Here is a 12,710-nt window from a genome sequence, read left to right on the forward strand (position 1 = left end):
GGGAATGCGGAGAGCAAATAAAAACCTTGAACCTTTTTGTCTTTTGCTCAGGTTCTTTGTGCCGAGGTCCCCGGGTTTTCACTTCTCTTTGACCTTGGGGAAATCGGCGCCGATCGATCCCATGGTTGAGGCCAAGAATCATTCTTGTGCCTTTTTAGGGGGCAGCCTGGAGGTGTTTCCAGAAGTTCATTTTCTATTCCATGGGTTCAGCCACATTGGAAACCGATCGGCCCACTTTTTTTTTTTACGCATGTATCACCCGCAGCGGCGAGGAGACTATTTGACTGTACGGAGTGCTATACTTACGTATTCCTGTGGAGTGCTCTGGAAATAGCGATTGGAGAATTCAGGATATGCAAATGAGAGCTAGATCTTGCAAAGCATATATGTCATGTCATTTGCGACACAAATGGTTCTCGGAGATTTTCTTTTTCTCCTAGGTCACGTCAGGATCATCAGAGGCGTTTACCAAGGATTTGGTCTTGTCAAATGAATGAAGCGGAGCTGGACCTATAGCTCATGAGTATGACGTGACTTTTTGTGTCAAGATGCCTGGTGCTAACGATGCTCGTCGGTGATGTTCTATCACAATGACTTCTTTTGCTTCAAGGACGCCGGGAAAGAGCCTCGAATTGCCACTTGTGTAGATTGATGAACGTTGATGGCTTAGGTTGAACGCTCCTTACGTGACTTCAGACATAAGAGATAGTGGTCTATACTGTTCGAGAAGGTCTTAGTGGGAATGGTCAGAGGTATCGAACGATTCGAACATTAATCTAGTCGAGGTAGGCTCATCCGTGGCAGTCTGCTTGCCAGGATATACCAATTGACAGACGGCTGGATATGTGAAACTGCCCTTCTGACATTGCGTTACTGGGCTCTTGTGGTTTCAGCCGACAGTGGTGTTACATTTGATAGCTGAAGGTAGTTTCAGGAAGACTCAAAACCGCGCAGGGCGTATGAAAATCATTAAAGTTTAATGGAGACTATTGAGACTTCACCGACTTCACTTCTGCTAGATTGCAAAGAGATGCCGGGTCAGTTTCAGACCTCAGTTGTATCATATGCACATCATGATTCGCTTGCTCCCATATACATAGTTGAACATAGATGCAAGTGAAGACCAGAGCCGTGATATGAGCACACAGGAAGCAGCAGTCACTAGACCACTCACTCTCTCAGTAGCCTAGAATAACCAGCATGCTATTGTTCCGCGGTATCTCCTATACAATGACCACAACCCCAGCCCATCATGCCATTCACCCAATTTGAAGTTTCGTACCCACTAATCAGATGACAAGAACATATCTGAAGAAACACGCTCAGCGCTCAAATGCCAAATTCAAAACTCGTTCTCTCTCTCGCTAGGCTTCGACAGCGCCTGGAGAGATTGCAAGAATGACTACTAGAGTAGCTACTATTAACGCAGCAGCGACGATTGCGATCAGCCCAACGCTGCCACGACTGGCCGGAAACTTGCCCCGGATGATCCAGTACTGGCTCTCGAAATAGCGGTGAAAGCCAACCAGGAGAATGAGAATGGCAACGCCGATAAATGTGGTTCCTAGCGGCTTCCCGATGCTGCGGAGCCGCTGCGCGGCGGATGATATAGCGACGCTGGCGGGATCGATATTAAGGGTTTGGGACGAAGGATCCACCCCAGTCACGTTCCCCGTGTTGTTCAAACGGAACAGCTGGGTTACAGCTATCCCAATGGATGCAAACGCCAGCGAAGTTCTCAGCCAGGCAAGGAATGTACGCTCTACAACCATGTCAGACTGCTGATGTCGCAAGTTTTTGAAGCTGAAACAAGACGGGAACTAGACACAAACGCACCCAAAGCAAGATGATCTCGGGCAACACTGCCCTTGTTTTCTAGCTCTAAGCTGCCGTACTTCTCGGCCATTCGTCGGTACCAGGAGGCGTGCGGCTCCTCCGCATCTGACTGGGGGGCCTGTTGAGCGGAGGTTGCTCTTGCATTTTGCCGTTCCGGGATCTCGGCATGGCCATTCACGGACCCAGTTTCACGGTTCCTGAGTCCTTCCGTAGATTGATAATTACGCCGGGATGAATCGCTGTTCGACACAATGGGCGTGCATTCATTGACTGGGTAGGATTGGCCGTGACCAGGTGTCGCAGCCGGCCCTTGCTCTGCGCTTGGAGAAGACATGCGGTGTGGCTCTCCGCGAGACGAACGAGGGGATGAAGGACTTTGCGTGAGAGAAGAGTCACCAGGCTTTTGGATGCTTTGTGTGGTCAAATCGGAGGGTTCCATGATGGCGTGCTCACGGAGGCGCAGGGTTCATATAGCCTAGGGCAAGCTGTAATTAAGCAGACGCAGATGAGTGGATAAGCAGGGTCAGAAGTTTCCCCAGCTTTCGAAGGTGCTCAACGGTTGACGGCGGTTAAAGAACCTCTATATGAGGTTGTACAGTAGACCCGAGAAATCTGGTCCTTGAGGTGATTATCTCCAGCCAAATCTTGACACAGCTCTTTTCTTCATCCCCTCACCCAGCATCGTGCGTTGTTGGAGAAGTTACAACTTTTGTTGCTCTCGTAGACAGCGCTACTAGTGACTACTAACCGTACCACGCGCCCCAAACCTGAAGCGGAATAGCTGGCTCTTACCTCAAGGGAGTCAAGGGACCGAATGGGCTTTGTCGATCACATGGTGATCCTCTCCGACAGCACTAATCTTCCTTTGGGGAAAGCGTCATCGGCCCATCCTCTGTCAAACAATCAGAAAAGGCGGTATGATTCTGCCACGTGACCAGACTCCTCCCCTCCACATAGCCATCGTACGCGGGCGGTGGCAGATGACCGTCACCTTCAAGGTTCCAAAGTGCACCACCATTCATTAGTATCGTCGTTCTTCTTGGCCTTTCTTACCTGCCATCTCACTATGGCCTCAGAGGTCTCCGTGCCGAATCTGGCACCTAAGCCTAAGATTGATTTGTCCAAGAAGCTTTCAGAGCTCCGAGCGAGCAAGAGCAAGTCGAGCACAGCATCCTCCAAAGAGCCCGCACCAGTCACCCCGCCTCTACCTAACCCTCCCGACCTCACCTCCCACCAGTATACCCGGCCGGTCCGTCGAATCTTATCACGAAATGATCACGAACTCTTCCTCTCTTCCCCTACATACAACCTGATTCTCGGTTTCATCTTCGGACTCTCTGATTCCGTACGAGGACGGGCGACGACAGAAGCTAGCAAACCTTCTCCCACCATCACCAAAGTACAGTCCGTGGTCGACCAAATACGCTCACTTCTTGAACGCCACCCTTCCCTCGACCAGAACGGCTCGCGCTTTGGCAACCCTGCATTCCGCGATCTGTTCGACGATGTTGCGAGACAAAGCGAGGCATGGCATCGAGACATCTTCGGATTCGAGGACCCGGCCCTTCTCGAAGAGGCATCTACATACCTTATAAACTCCTTAGGGTCGCGGGATCGACTAGATTATGGCTCAGGCCATGAGCTGAACTTCATGATGTGGCTACTATGTCTCCGCCAGGTGCACCTGTTCTCGAAATCCGACTTCCCTGCGATCGTCTTCCACGTGTACGTGAGTTACATGCGGTTGATGCGCGACATCCAAACCACATACTATCTGGAGCCAGCCGGCTCCCACGGGGTCTGGGGTCTGGATGATTACCACTTCCTGCCGTTTCTGTTTGGCGCCTCGCAGCTCGTGGCCCATCCCTACATCACCCCGTTGTCGATCCACAACATGGCGGTGCTCGAGGAGGAAAGCGACAATTTCATCTACCTGGATCAGGTGCGGTGGGTGGACAGCGTGAAGACCGTGAAAGGGCTGCGCTGGCACAGTCCCATGCTGGATGACATCTCGGGGGCCAAAAACTGGAGCAAGATCGAAGGCGGCATGAAGAAGATGTTTGTCAAGGAGGTTCTGAGCAAGCTGCCCATCATGCAACACTTCCTTTTCGGCAGCCTACTGCCCGCTGCGCCTGGGATGACGGAGGTCACCGATGACATGGAGAGTGAGGAGCACGAGCACGAGCACGATCATGGCCCCGGCCATGATCACAGCAATCACCTGGATTGGTTCGGCGACTGCTGTGGCATCAAGGTCCCCAGCACGGTTGCTGCGGGAGCCGAGATGCGGAAACGAGGGGGGGGATCAGGGCTACGCCCAATTCCTTTCGACTGAAACCTTTGTTTTTAGACCACAGGGCACGAACCATAGCCCTACAGGGACAACTAGGAGATAAAATCACGATATCAATAGCATGAAACGTCAAAAAGCATAGAACATAGTCTGACAATAATGAACATCGCGCCACTGGTGGCATTTAACCATCTCGCTTTTCGAGTCATAGGACCATTTACATCAGTAGCTTCAAGTCACTATACCCACTGAATAGTTGGTAACAATAAACCATAGTCCATAGCCTCAATTGCCGGATTCCTGGATTCTTTCTTTACGTATGATCACCTGACTCGAATCTAAAGCGGCAAGGCAAAATCACCCCAGCTAATCACCTCTCGATTATCTACCAAGTTAAGTTATTTTAATTCGCAACCTCAACCAAACCATCGGGGAATTTCTCAAACCACCCAAACCGAATCATGTTTCAAAGCTGAACACGGCCCCTGAAAAAAATCCAATCCCCATCAACCGGACAAGCCTCTCCCATGCCGGCCGACGAGTATTCGACGCCCGGCGGAGGCGGTAAGCTCAAGCTGAAGGGCTCCAAGATCGCCGATGGCCGAGTAGAGAAGAAGAAAAAGAAGAAGAAGCAAAAGGAAATGGAGAAAGAGCCCAAGAAGGCTTCTCCTGATGCGGACGCAGAGCAGCAGCAACAACAACCACCACCACCAGACGAAAACGAAACCAGCACGCCAAGAGATACGTCTCGTGCACCCGACGATGAGGCTGATCATCCCGAGGAAGCATCACCGGACGCTGGCTCCGCTGGCAAAACCGAGGCGGAGAGGAGACATGAGGAGATGAGGAAGAGGAGGGTAAGTGTTTTCTTTTCCCTGTCAGCATATTACCATCGATCCGCCATTCTTGTATCGCACCAACCTTTACCCCATTTCGATTTATAACCCCCCCCCCTACTCCCAATGGTAGCTGTCTCAACCCAAGAAACCCCCAAAGTCGCAAACCACCCCCATACAACAGAGCAACAACAATCAACCACAAATAACCAAGAAGAAAAAAACCCCTGGGATAACCAACTAACTCCACCTCCCTCTCATCACACTACAGCTGCAAGAACGCCTGAAACGGGAAGGGGTCAAAACTCACAAGGAGCGCGTGGAGGAGCTCAACAAGTACCTCAGTCGATTGAGCGAACACCACGATATGTACGTCGTTCCATCCCTCCAGGCTTTCCAAGTTTCTGTGTTTGCCTGCCTGCCTGCCCTCTTTCTTTGCCTTGTTCTTCACTTTGCTCGACTCGGCTACTAACATATTTCTGACCTTTGCCGCTATACAGGCCCAAGATTGGACCCGGTTAAGTTACTGCAAGGATGGGGGTTTGGGTTATGTATTTTATGTTGTTTTTGTTTTGTTCTCTAATAACATCAAATGTACCGTACTATGTACACATTTCTTGTGGAGTTTTTCTCGTTTTGCTTGTCAGATTGTGATTTAGATTCCAAGGCACCCTACCTAGCACGGCAACTCAGAAACCTCGCGGTGCTCGCAGCGCGGTTGATGGGGGTCGAAGCTTGAACTTACTACGGAGCAACAAGCACCAAGGTTGCCTGTCATATGACGAGTGCTACGTTGTGCACGCTCACTGGCTGGGGCAGACGAGGTAGGTACCTGACGGAGGAGCTAGTACTGAGCTGGCACGAGACCACACTACCACGTCCATGCTCCAACGCCGATCACTTGCATACTCATTCAAACTTGCTTGAGGGGTGATATACAGAGAATGCCCACGGAGTACGTGACGATGCCGTCTGTCAAGTGGAGACTCACTTTTGCTAGGAAATATCAATTCTATCCAAGCGGAGAAACAAAAAATAGATCAAGCTGTCTAACGACGCAATCAACCACCTTCTGGAGGCCCTTGGGCGGGCACAGCTGCCACAGCCTGCGATGAGCATTGAATCAAGAGGAAAAAGAAGTAATCATTCACAACTCCAGAGGTAGTCTCAACGCCAAGCGTACAATATCACAGATGATAAAAAGACAAAAATTTAAACAAAACTCCCCCAAGCCCTGCTTATGAAACCACCAGGGTGCGAAACTGTCCGTGCAGTAACTGCGGCGAGCCCCAGCCAATGTGATGTGAATTAAACAGACACAAAAAAAAAAAACTCCGCCTTGCAATAAATAGTATGGCTGAAGAGACGAGAAAACACCGTGCTAATCGATATATGACGATGCAGCGGGAATTGAAGAGGAATGTGATTAATGAGGTAATGGCGTGGTGCTGGGCGAGAACCTCATACGCCCTTGATGACGTGGGTGCGCTCGCTGTTCAGCTTATCGGCATTGCGGGCATGCGACTCCTTCTTGCAGTCCTCCAGGCCGGTACAGGAGTGAGCTTCCAGCATGCGGTGCTTGGAGCAGTAGTGACCACTGCAGAAGCTGCAATCGCCGACAATGCGTTGGGCGGCTTCCTTGCACTCCTTGAAGTTGCAGCGAGGCTTGCGGGGCGCCATGATGGAATAAGGGTGGCGAGAAACGGGGCGGAGTCAAGAGGAGTCACCGGAGTAGGGACAGCCGATAAGCGCTTGCGTATGCGGCGTGCAAATTGGCGCTGGTTGGGGAAGGGGCGCGGGTGTCAACCGTGGGCGTGATGCGGTGGTTGGCAGGAATCTGGATGCAAGCTAAAGCCTCAAGATGAAGAGAAGTACTGCCTCCTTTAGAAGAAGAAAAGGGTGACGTGGAGATAGTTGGTCGGTGGAGAGAGCTGTTCAGGAGAGTCCCGGGGCGTTGGGCGTTGGTAGATAAGGAGTAGTAGTAGATAAGAAGGGCGGTCTATATATGATCACCGGAGCAGACAGATGTGGCTGAACTGAAAGCGAGACCGTAGTAGTAGGGACGGGGAACAGCAAGGTAGGTGGAGGAAGAGGATGGAAGGAGGTGAGGCAGGTGGCAGGTGAGGCAGAGTCAGGTTGAAGGTGGTGTGAAAAAGAGGAAGAGGACAAAGAGGCAGCGAAAGAGGGTTATAAATGAATCAGTAGGTGGCAGCGGCGAAACTGCAGCGCAAAGTCAATTTATAAATCGGGTAGGGGAACGGATGTGATTGCGAAATCGGGTTGGGGGAGGGAGGGAGCAGTGAGTGGTCAGAGGGGGTAAATCGGAAGGTATGAATGACCTGCTGAGTCACTCGATAATAATAACTAAGTTAACTAAATAAGTAATTGAATTAACTTAATAATGGAGGTGCAATGCGCTGATCCAGCCTGAGGGAGAAAGAGGAGGAGAGATGAGGAGAAGGCGTGGTTTAGTTAGTGAGTTGGGCATAGGCGTAGCATCCACCCACTGCAGTACTAACTTACTACTATCTTTACCTTAAGCCTTGAGTATTATTTCCCTTTTAGCTGTTAATAGGATTTCACTAAGTATCGATCGGGACGGGGATTCGTCGCCCTTTCCTTAATTTTAGGCGCATCCGATTAGTCTAGATACTGACTACTGACTACTGACTACTGACTACTGACACTAACTTACTGACATTATTACTTGACTACACCACTACTACTCATCAAACTGACCGACTTCTTGACAGTCTAGACAGACAGACTCTCTCCTCTCTCTTCTCAGGGCTGGCTCCAACTGGAACGGACGACAAGGCCGGGTGGAGGCAAATCAGGTAAGTGGAGCCAGAAGCTTCTGGGTTTCTTTACTAAGGAAAGATTCCGGGCCTTCTGCCCTTCTTTCGTTCTTTCTCTCCGTCCGTCTCCCGGCCATGTCAGATTACTACTGCATCGGGGCGAGGCAAATGTTCCCAACCGTCTTGCCTTTGCCGGATGCGCACGAGGCTTTCTTCGGTACCGTTTTTCTCACTCACCTTTTTTTTCCCTTATTCCATTTAACTTAATTTTCTCTTTCTTCAGACCAACCGACCAACCGACTGGGCGGCAAACGAAACAGGTGACGAAGAATGGGGAAAAGAAAGTCTAACTTAAGGTCGATAGACGACAAAAAAAGGGTGTCATACACGACATCTGGGCTGGCATACATACCGTCTTACACCTCATCCGCTCATACGTGTCCACCCTAGGGTGTCGACAAGGTATGAGTACTCCGTATACTGTACCCCAATTTCTCCCTCAACACTACCCAAGTTAAATTACTGCCCATCAGAGGATCCCTAATTTGCCGCCCACAATCCTGAGGACTACATTTAGTTTGCTCTCCAGCATAGCATGGCATGGCATGGCATATAGCATGTCGCCATCCATGGCGCAATCGGCTGCACATAGTCACGATAAAGTTAGTATGCCGAGTTCATGGTAAGTTAATTGCGTCGGTTAGCTCCTACTCCGTAGCTCCAGCCGAGTCCTAGGTGTCTACAGTATGTACCTAGTACAGTACATACTTTTCCCCATTGAGAAAGCAACCGGTCTCAACGGCTGCATATAATCCTGGTCGCAACAGCCAGGCACCTTCGCTTCATCCTCTTGTCACATAACATCCCGTTCTGAGCCCATTAATATGACTAGGGGCTGAGGCGAGGGAGGAGAGGGAGGGGGGGGGGGCGCTGTTCCCCCGGGCTTGTGGCCGAAGTCTGTGCACGCCAGAGGTGTAGCTGCTTCCGAAGTAGATAGCACCACAGCGCCAACAACTCCTTTTCTTTCCCCAACCCTTGAACATTTAGATCTTGCGCTGATCTACACACCTCGCTTATGGTTAGTTCCTCGTACAATGGCCGATCAGCCAACCCAGTCACGTGAAAGAGACGACATGCCGTACGGACTGCGAACTTGCTCGATGTCTTCGGGTCCATGACCTCAGAGCCAGGCACATCCGCAGTGCACTGGTATGTGTGACGGTAACCCACATCAGGATTTTGATGTTGGCTCGGACAACGAGAGAGAATGGAGCATATTATGGAAGCTCTTGGGATTGGCGGGCAATGCGCAAGGCAGAGGCAGAGGCAGAGGCAAAGCCAGTGGTGCTCCCATGCATGCACCCTTCCTGTTGCAGCTCATCTGGTAGTGCTACCTTGCTTACTGCCTGGCACCCATGAGACACAACGTCCATGCAGCGACATACCTACAGAGAGGTGGGTGGATTCATGTACCCCAAAGTAAAGGGTGCACAGCAATGATGTACCAACCCTTTCCTTTTATTTATGAACCGCGCCCTCTGCACCATCTGTTGTCCCTTCTCAATAGGTGCTACGCTCCCATCGCGAGCCTGACTCTGGACCAGCCGATATCCTGAGAACCCTGGTGCATTGAATCGTTCCCACCACCATTAATTGCTGCTTACTGTCGACAATATCGTCTTCCTACAGGGGAGCGTTTGCATGATAGTTCCGGGTATCTTCATCCCTCCCTCCCCCCGTCTTCTCTTCACTTTTTGTCCAGGGCGGAGAAAGGATGATTAAGCTATGTTGGGGTGATCAAGACCACCTGCACTGCACTGTACTGTTACCCCATACTTTCTTTCCCCAACCATCCAGCTCTAAGCTTCCCCCTCCCCCTCCCACACCCACTCCCGTACCCACACCTCTTGGGCAGGAATCTCCTTCTATGCCTACCTACTTTGTATCTCTCAAGGCCGGGGATAGACGGTAGACTATTCCGACCGCACGACCACTCCTCCCGCCAACAGCAAATGATCTGCGTGCGATGTTGCTTTTGTTCCCTTCCACCTCGACTAGTTTATACTCTGCTCGACACTTGGTCCTACAATTCGCAAATCGCTCCCCCCCTCACCTGGGCTATATTGACAGTGACATGCACAAGGGTGAAGGTAGAACTGCACCCTCCGAAGATAGCAAGCAAACATCCCCCTCGACCTCGACATGAAAAGTGGTATTTAGGACCTACCGTTGACCGGCAAGGCAAGGCGAAAAAAATAAAAACCCCTCTCACCAAAAGAGTCAGCCACCCCTGCAACACCCGGGAAAGATTTTGTATCTACAGCTAGCCCTGAGTACATTACTAGAAGTTAATGGGCGGGCGGGCCCCCCTGCGCGTGGACGGACCCTCTCGCCGTTAGATTGGGCGGGGAAGGCCTACCACTACCAGACCAGCGCCCTGCGTGCGCTTGCACAAAGCAAAGTGCATGGGCGGATGCAAGTGCAGGCTGGCTGCGCGTTGCTTCTTGTGGGCTTGTGGGCTTGTGGGTTTAAACCCAACCCATCGATTCACCCCCCCAGTCTGATCGCTTACCCTGGCAGTTAGTCGGTAAACCCGTTGTGTAACTGTTACCAACGTTTGACAACGGGCTGTCCAGGTGTCCGTCCTACTCAAGCCTAACCTCACTGTCCCAATTATGATTATGGTGGGGAGGCTCGAACTCATGTAGCAGGACAGGAAGGCCGTATGAATTCTAAGTTGGTTTTGTTTTTTTTTTATCAGAAAAATGAAAAACAACGATCAATTTGAGAAACGCCTTCGCCGCTTGATATACACCAGTCAACCCTTGGTAGTCAGTCATTAAACAAAAGGAACCACATCAGAGCAATGTCCAAACGCAGACACACACACACACACACAAAAATTAAAAATGCGAACAGGAATAGAACAAAAGGGCGTTCGTTTACACATCAGATTCCAAGCTCTTTGTCCTTTCCAGCATCGGGATCCAGGTAATCCTCACCCTCGGCCGCCTCGTACTCCCCAACCAGGTCCATAACCACAGCGCGGGCCTCATCGAACTCCCCTAGACCATCCGAGAAGGGGCTCTGCTTCTTGTATTGCTCGAGGAAGGCGTTCCGCTTCCGCAGGCGGTCGTACTGCTGCACGATCCGCTTGAACAAAGTGGCGACCGAGGTGTGGTTGGCCAGCATCAGACCGCTGACGCGGTGCGTGTCCTGGATGTACGGCGATTTCTTCGTCAGGGCCACCTGGATGCTGGCGGGGCCCCACGGGATGAACGACGCCAGGCGCCGCTCGCGGATGCGGAGCAGCGACTTGTGGACGTCGGTCGGGTCGGCTTCGCCCCGGATGATGTTGAGGATGCTGATGTAGCAGCTGGATTTGCTGGGGTTGATCGACACCATGCGGTTCTTGGGCTGCAGGAGTCTGCGCATCACGTCCAGGACGGTCGTCTTGCGGATCGTCTTGGCCTGCTCGATGTTGTCGCCGGTGAAGGGGGTGTACGAGGTGATGAGGAAGTGGCTGCGGGGCGTGGGTATCAGGGAAGCGATGATCCCAACCAGGTCGTTGTGCATGTAGCCGGGGTAACGGAGGGTGGTGGTGGAGGCGGACATCACAGTGGATACCTAGAAAGACAGTGTTAGGGACACGTCCGCTTCCTTTGCTTCTGTTGTCTGCGCATGGGGATCATACAAGCTGATTTGTTTGTTGAAATGACGGCTCTTGCACATGGAGTCTATCAGCAACGATTCGCGAGAGAGCACCATTGTCCAGCACAACCTAAATGTGAGAGACAATCATTTTAGCTTGTACCGAGAACGATCCGGCAGGATACCTAGGATTCCAGGAGGTCTTACAACTGAGTCGGCATTTTGCGTCAACCGCCGCATGGTGAGCAGACTGTTGTATGGGTTGACGACCACGTCCACAGAGTGCGTGTCGGGAAAGACAGAGTAAGTCTGCATTAGTTTCTTGGGGAATCGGTCGTTCATCCGCTCAAGGATGAAGCTGCCCAGACCAGAGCCTGTGCCTCCTGCGATCGAATGCAAGAACATGAATCCCTAGTATAGTGCGATGTCAGCCCCATGATTCGAGTGAGGTATGATCAAAGTGCCCTGTCTGTGTATCTGCTCCTCAAGGGCCATGAACCATACCTCCAGTGAATCGCTCCCATCCGCCTCTCGATCGATCATGTCGAAGATCTCCTCTTGGACAACTTCACCCGCAGAGTAACCAGCGCCCCAGTTGTTTCCAGCGCCAATGCCCTGCTGTCCGATGAAGAAGTTCTCGGGGTTGTAGATGTTTCGGTAGGGACCGGTTTGAATAGCATTGAGGACCTGGTTGGGAAGCATGAGCTCATGATCTGTGCGCTAGTATAGGTGTGTCGATTGATTGCTGCCGAGGGAGGGGTTCGTACTCTGGGCTCAAGATCCAGAAGGATCGCTCGGGGGATATACCGAGTATCATCACTCTAAGAGAAGAAGAAGGTTGTTAGACTTGTTTATCGAGAGACCGAAGCTGTGGAATCCGCGGGCGTACCTGGTAGAAGAAGACATCCTTACGGTCGCCGCCTTCAGTTGCGAAATCCTCTAAATTGCCATCCTGACTTATTCCGTGTTCGAGACAGAGCTGTTGCCAGAATTGCGAGCCGACTAAGTGACATGTCAGTCAGTAGCAGTTTTCGAGCAAAGAGCCACAATCTTGGAAGCTATTGTTGTTGCGATAAGAAATAGTGTTGGAGCAGGACTAGGTACCATTGTTGCCGCACTGGCCGGCTTGGATTGTGATTATTTCTCTGATCTCGAGATTAGCAACGTGAATGAGCAGATAGAGGACCTGAGACTGATTACAAGAGAAGCGAGATTGTGGCACATACCTGGGCATCTTTCTGCTTGACCACAGTCAGTAGTCGTGGGTTTTTGGCCCACGCGTAGCGCGTTCCGCGG

At 51.4% G+C, this 12,710-nt stretch overlaps 6 protein-coding genes across 6 annotated transcripts; 3 read left to right on the forward strand and 3 right to left on the reverse strand.

Moving 5' to 3' along the window:
* Positions 1-938: 938 nt before the first annotated feature.
* On the reverse strand, positions 939-2,528 carry BO86DRAFT_390113 (uncharacterized protein). Its single transcript, XM_025672310.1, has 2 exons — positions 1,837-2,528; positions 939-1,762 (listed from the first exon to the last, which is right to left on the reverse strand). The coding sequence occupies exons 1-2, from the start codon at positions 2,273-2,275 to the stop codon at positions 1,365-1,367; spliced, it is 837 nt and encodes a 278-aa protein (XP_025526627.1). The 5' UTR covers positions 2,276-2,528; the 3' UTR covers positions 939-1,364.
* Positions 2,529-2,588: 60 nt separating this feature from the next.
* BO86DRAFT_122783 (serine/threonine-protein phosphatase 2A activator) lies at positions 2,589-4,317 on the forward strand. The gene has a single exon (XM_025666027.1). It carries the CDS (start codon positions 2,903-2,905, stop codon positions 4,169-4,171), a length of 1,269 nt encoding a protein of 422 aa, XP_025526628.1. The 5' UTR covers positions 2,589-2,902; the 3' UTR covers positions 4,172-4,317.
* Positions 4,318-4,582: 265 nt separating this feature from the next.
* BO86DRAFT_390116 (DUF1754 domain-containing protein) lies at positions 4,583-5,578 on the forward strand. Its single transcript, XM_025672311.1, has 3 exons — positions 4,583-4,986; positions 5,237-5,334; positions 5,466-5,578. The coding sequence occupies exons 1-3, from the start codon at positions 4,657-4,659 to the stop codon at positions 5,485-5,487; spliced, it is 450 nt and encodes a 149-aa protein (XP_025526629.1). The 5' UTR covers positions 4,583-4,656; the 3' UTR covers positions 5,488-5,578.
* Positions 5,579-6,426: 848 nt separating this feature from the next.
* On the reverse strand, positions 6,427-6,645 carry BO86DRAFT_419844 (AN1-type zinc finger protein; the record flags this gene model as incomplete). The annotated part of the gene is made up of 1 exon (XM_025675159.1): positions 6,427-6,645. One exon carries the CDS (start codon positions 6,643-6,645, stop codon positions 6,427-6,429), a length of 219 nt encoding a protein of 72 aa, XP_025526630.1.
* Positions 6,646-9,518: 2,873 nt separating this feature from the next.
* On the forward strand, positions 9,519-10,530 carry BO86DRAFT_122876 (uncharacterized protein). The gene is made up of 2 exons (XM_025666028.1): positions 9,519-9,913; positions 10,010-10,530. Exons 1-2 carry the CDS (start codon positions 9,790-9,792, stop codon positions 10,345-10,347), a joined length of 462 nt encoding a protein of 153 aa, XP_025526631.1. The 5' UTR covers positions 9,519-9,789; the 3' UTR covers positions 10,348-10,530.
* On the reverse strand, positions 10,495-12,680 carry BO86DRAFT_390118 (gamma-tubulin mipA). The gene is made up of 8 exons (XM_025672312.1): positions 12,641-12,680; positions 12,519-12,559; positions 12,304-12,416; positions 12,182-12,235; positions 11,919-12,101; positions 11,622-11,825; positions 11,458-11,544; positions 10,495-11,390 (listed from the first exon to the last, which is right to left on the reverse strand). Exons 1-8 carry the CDS (start codon positions 12,646-12,648, stop codon positions 10,713-10,715), a joined length of 1,368 nt encoding a protein of 455 aa, XP_025526632.1. The 5' UTR covers positions 12,649-12,680; the 3' UTR covers positions 10,495-10,712.
* Between the last annotated feature and the right edge of the window lie 30 nt (positions 12,681-12,710).

Source organism: Aspergillus japonicus, assembly GCF_003184785.1.
Source record: "Aspergillus japonicus CBS 114.51 unplaced genomic scaffold BO86scaffold_32, whole genome shotgun sequence".
Classification (NCBI taxonomy): domain Eukaryota; kingdom Fungi; phylum Ascomycota; class Eurotiomycetes; order Eurotiales; family Aspergillaceae; genus Aspergillus; species Aspergillus japonicus.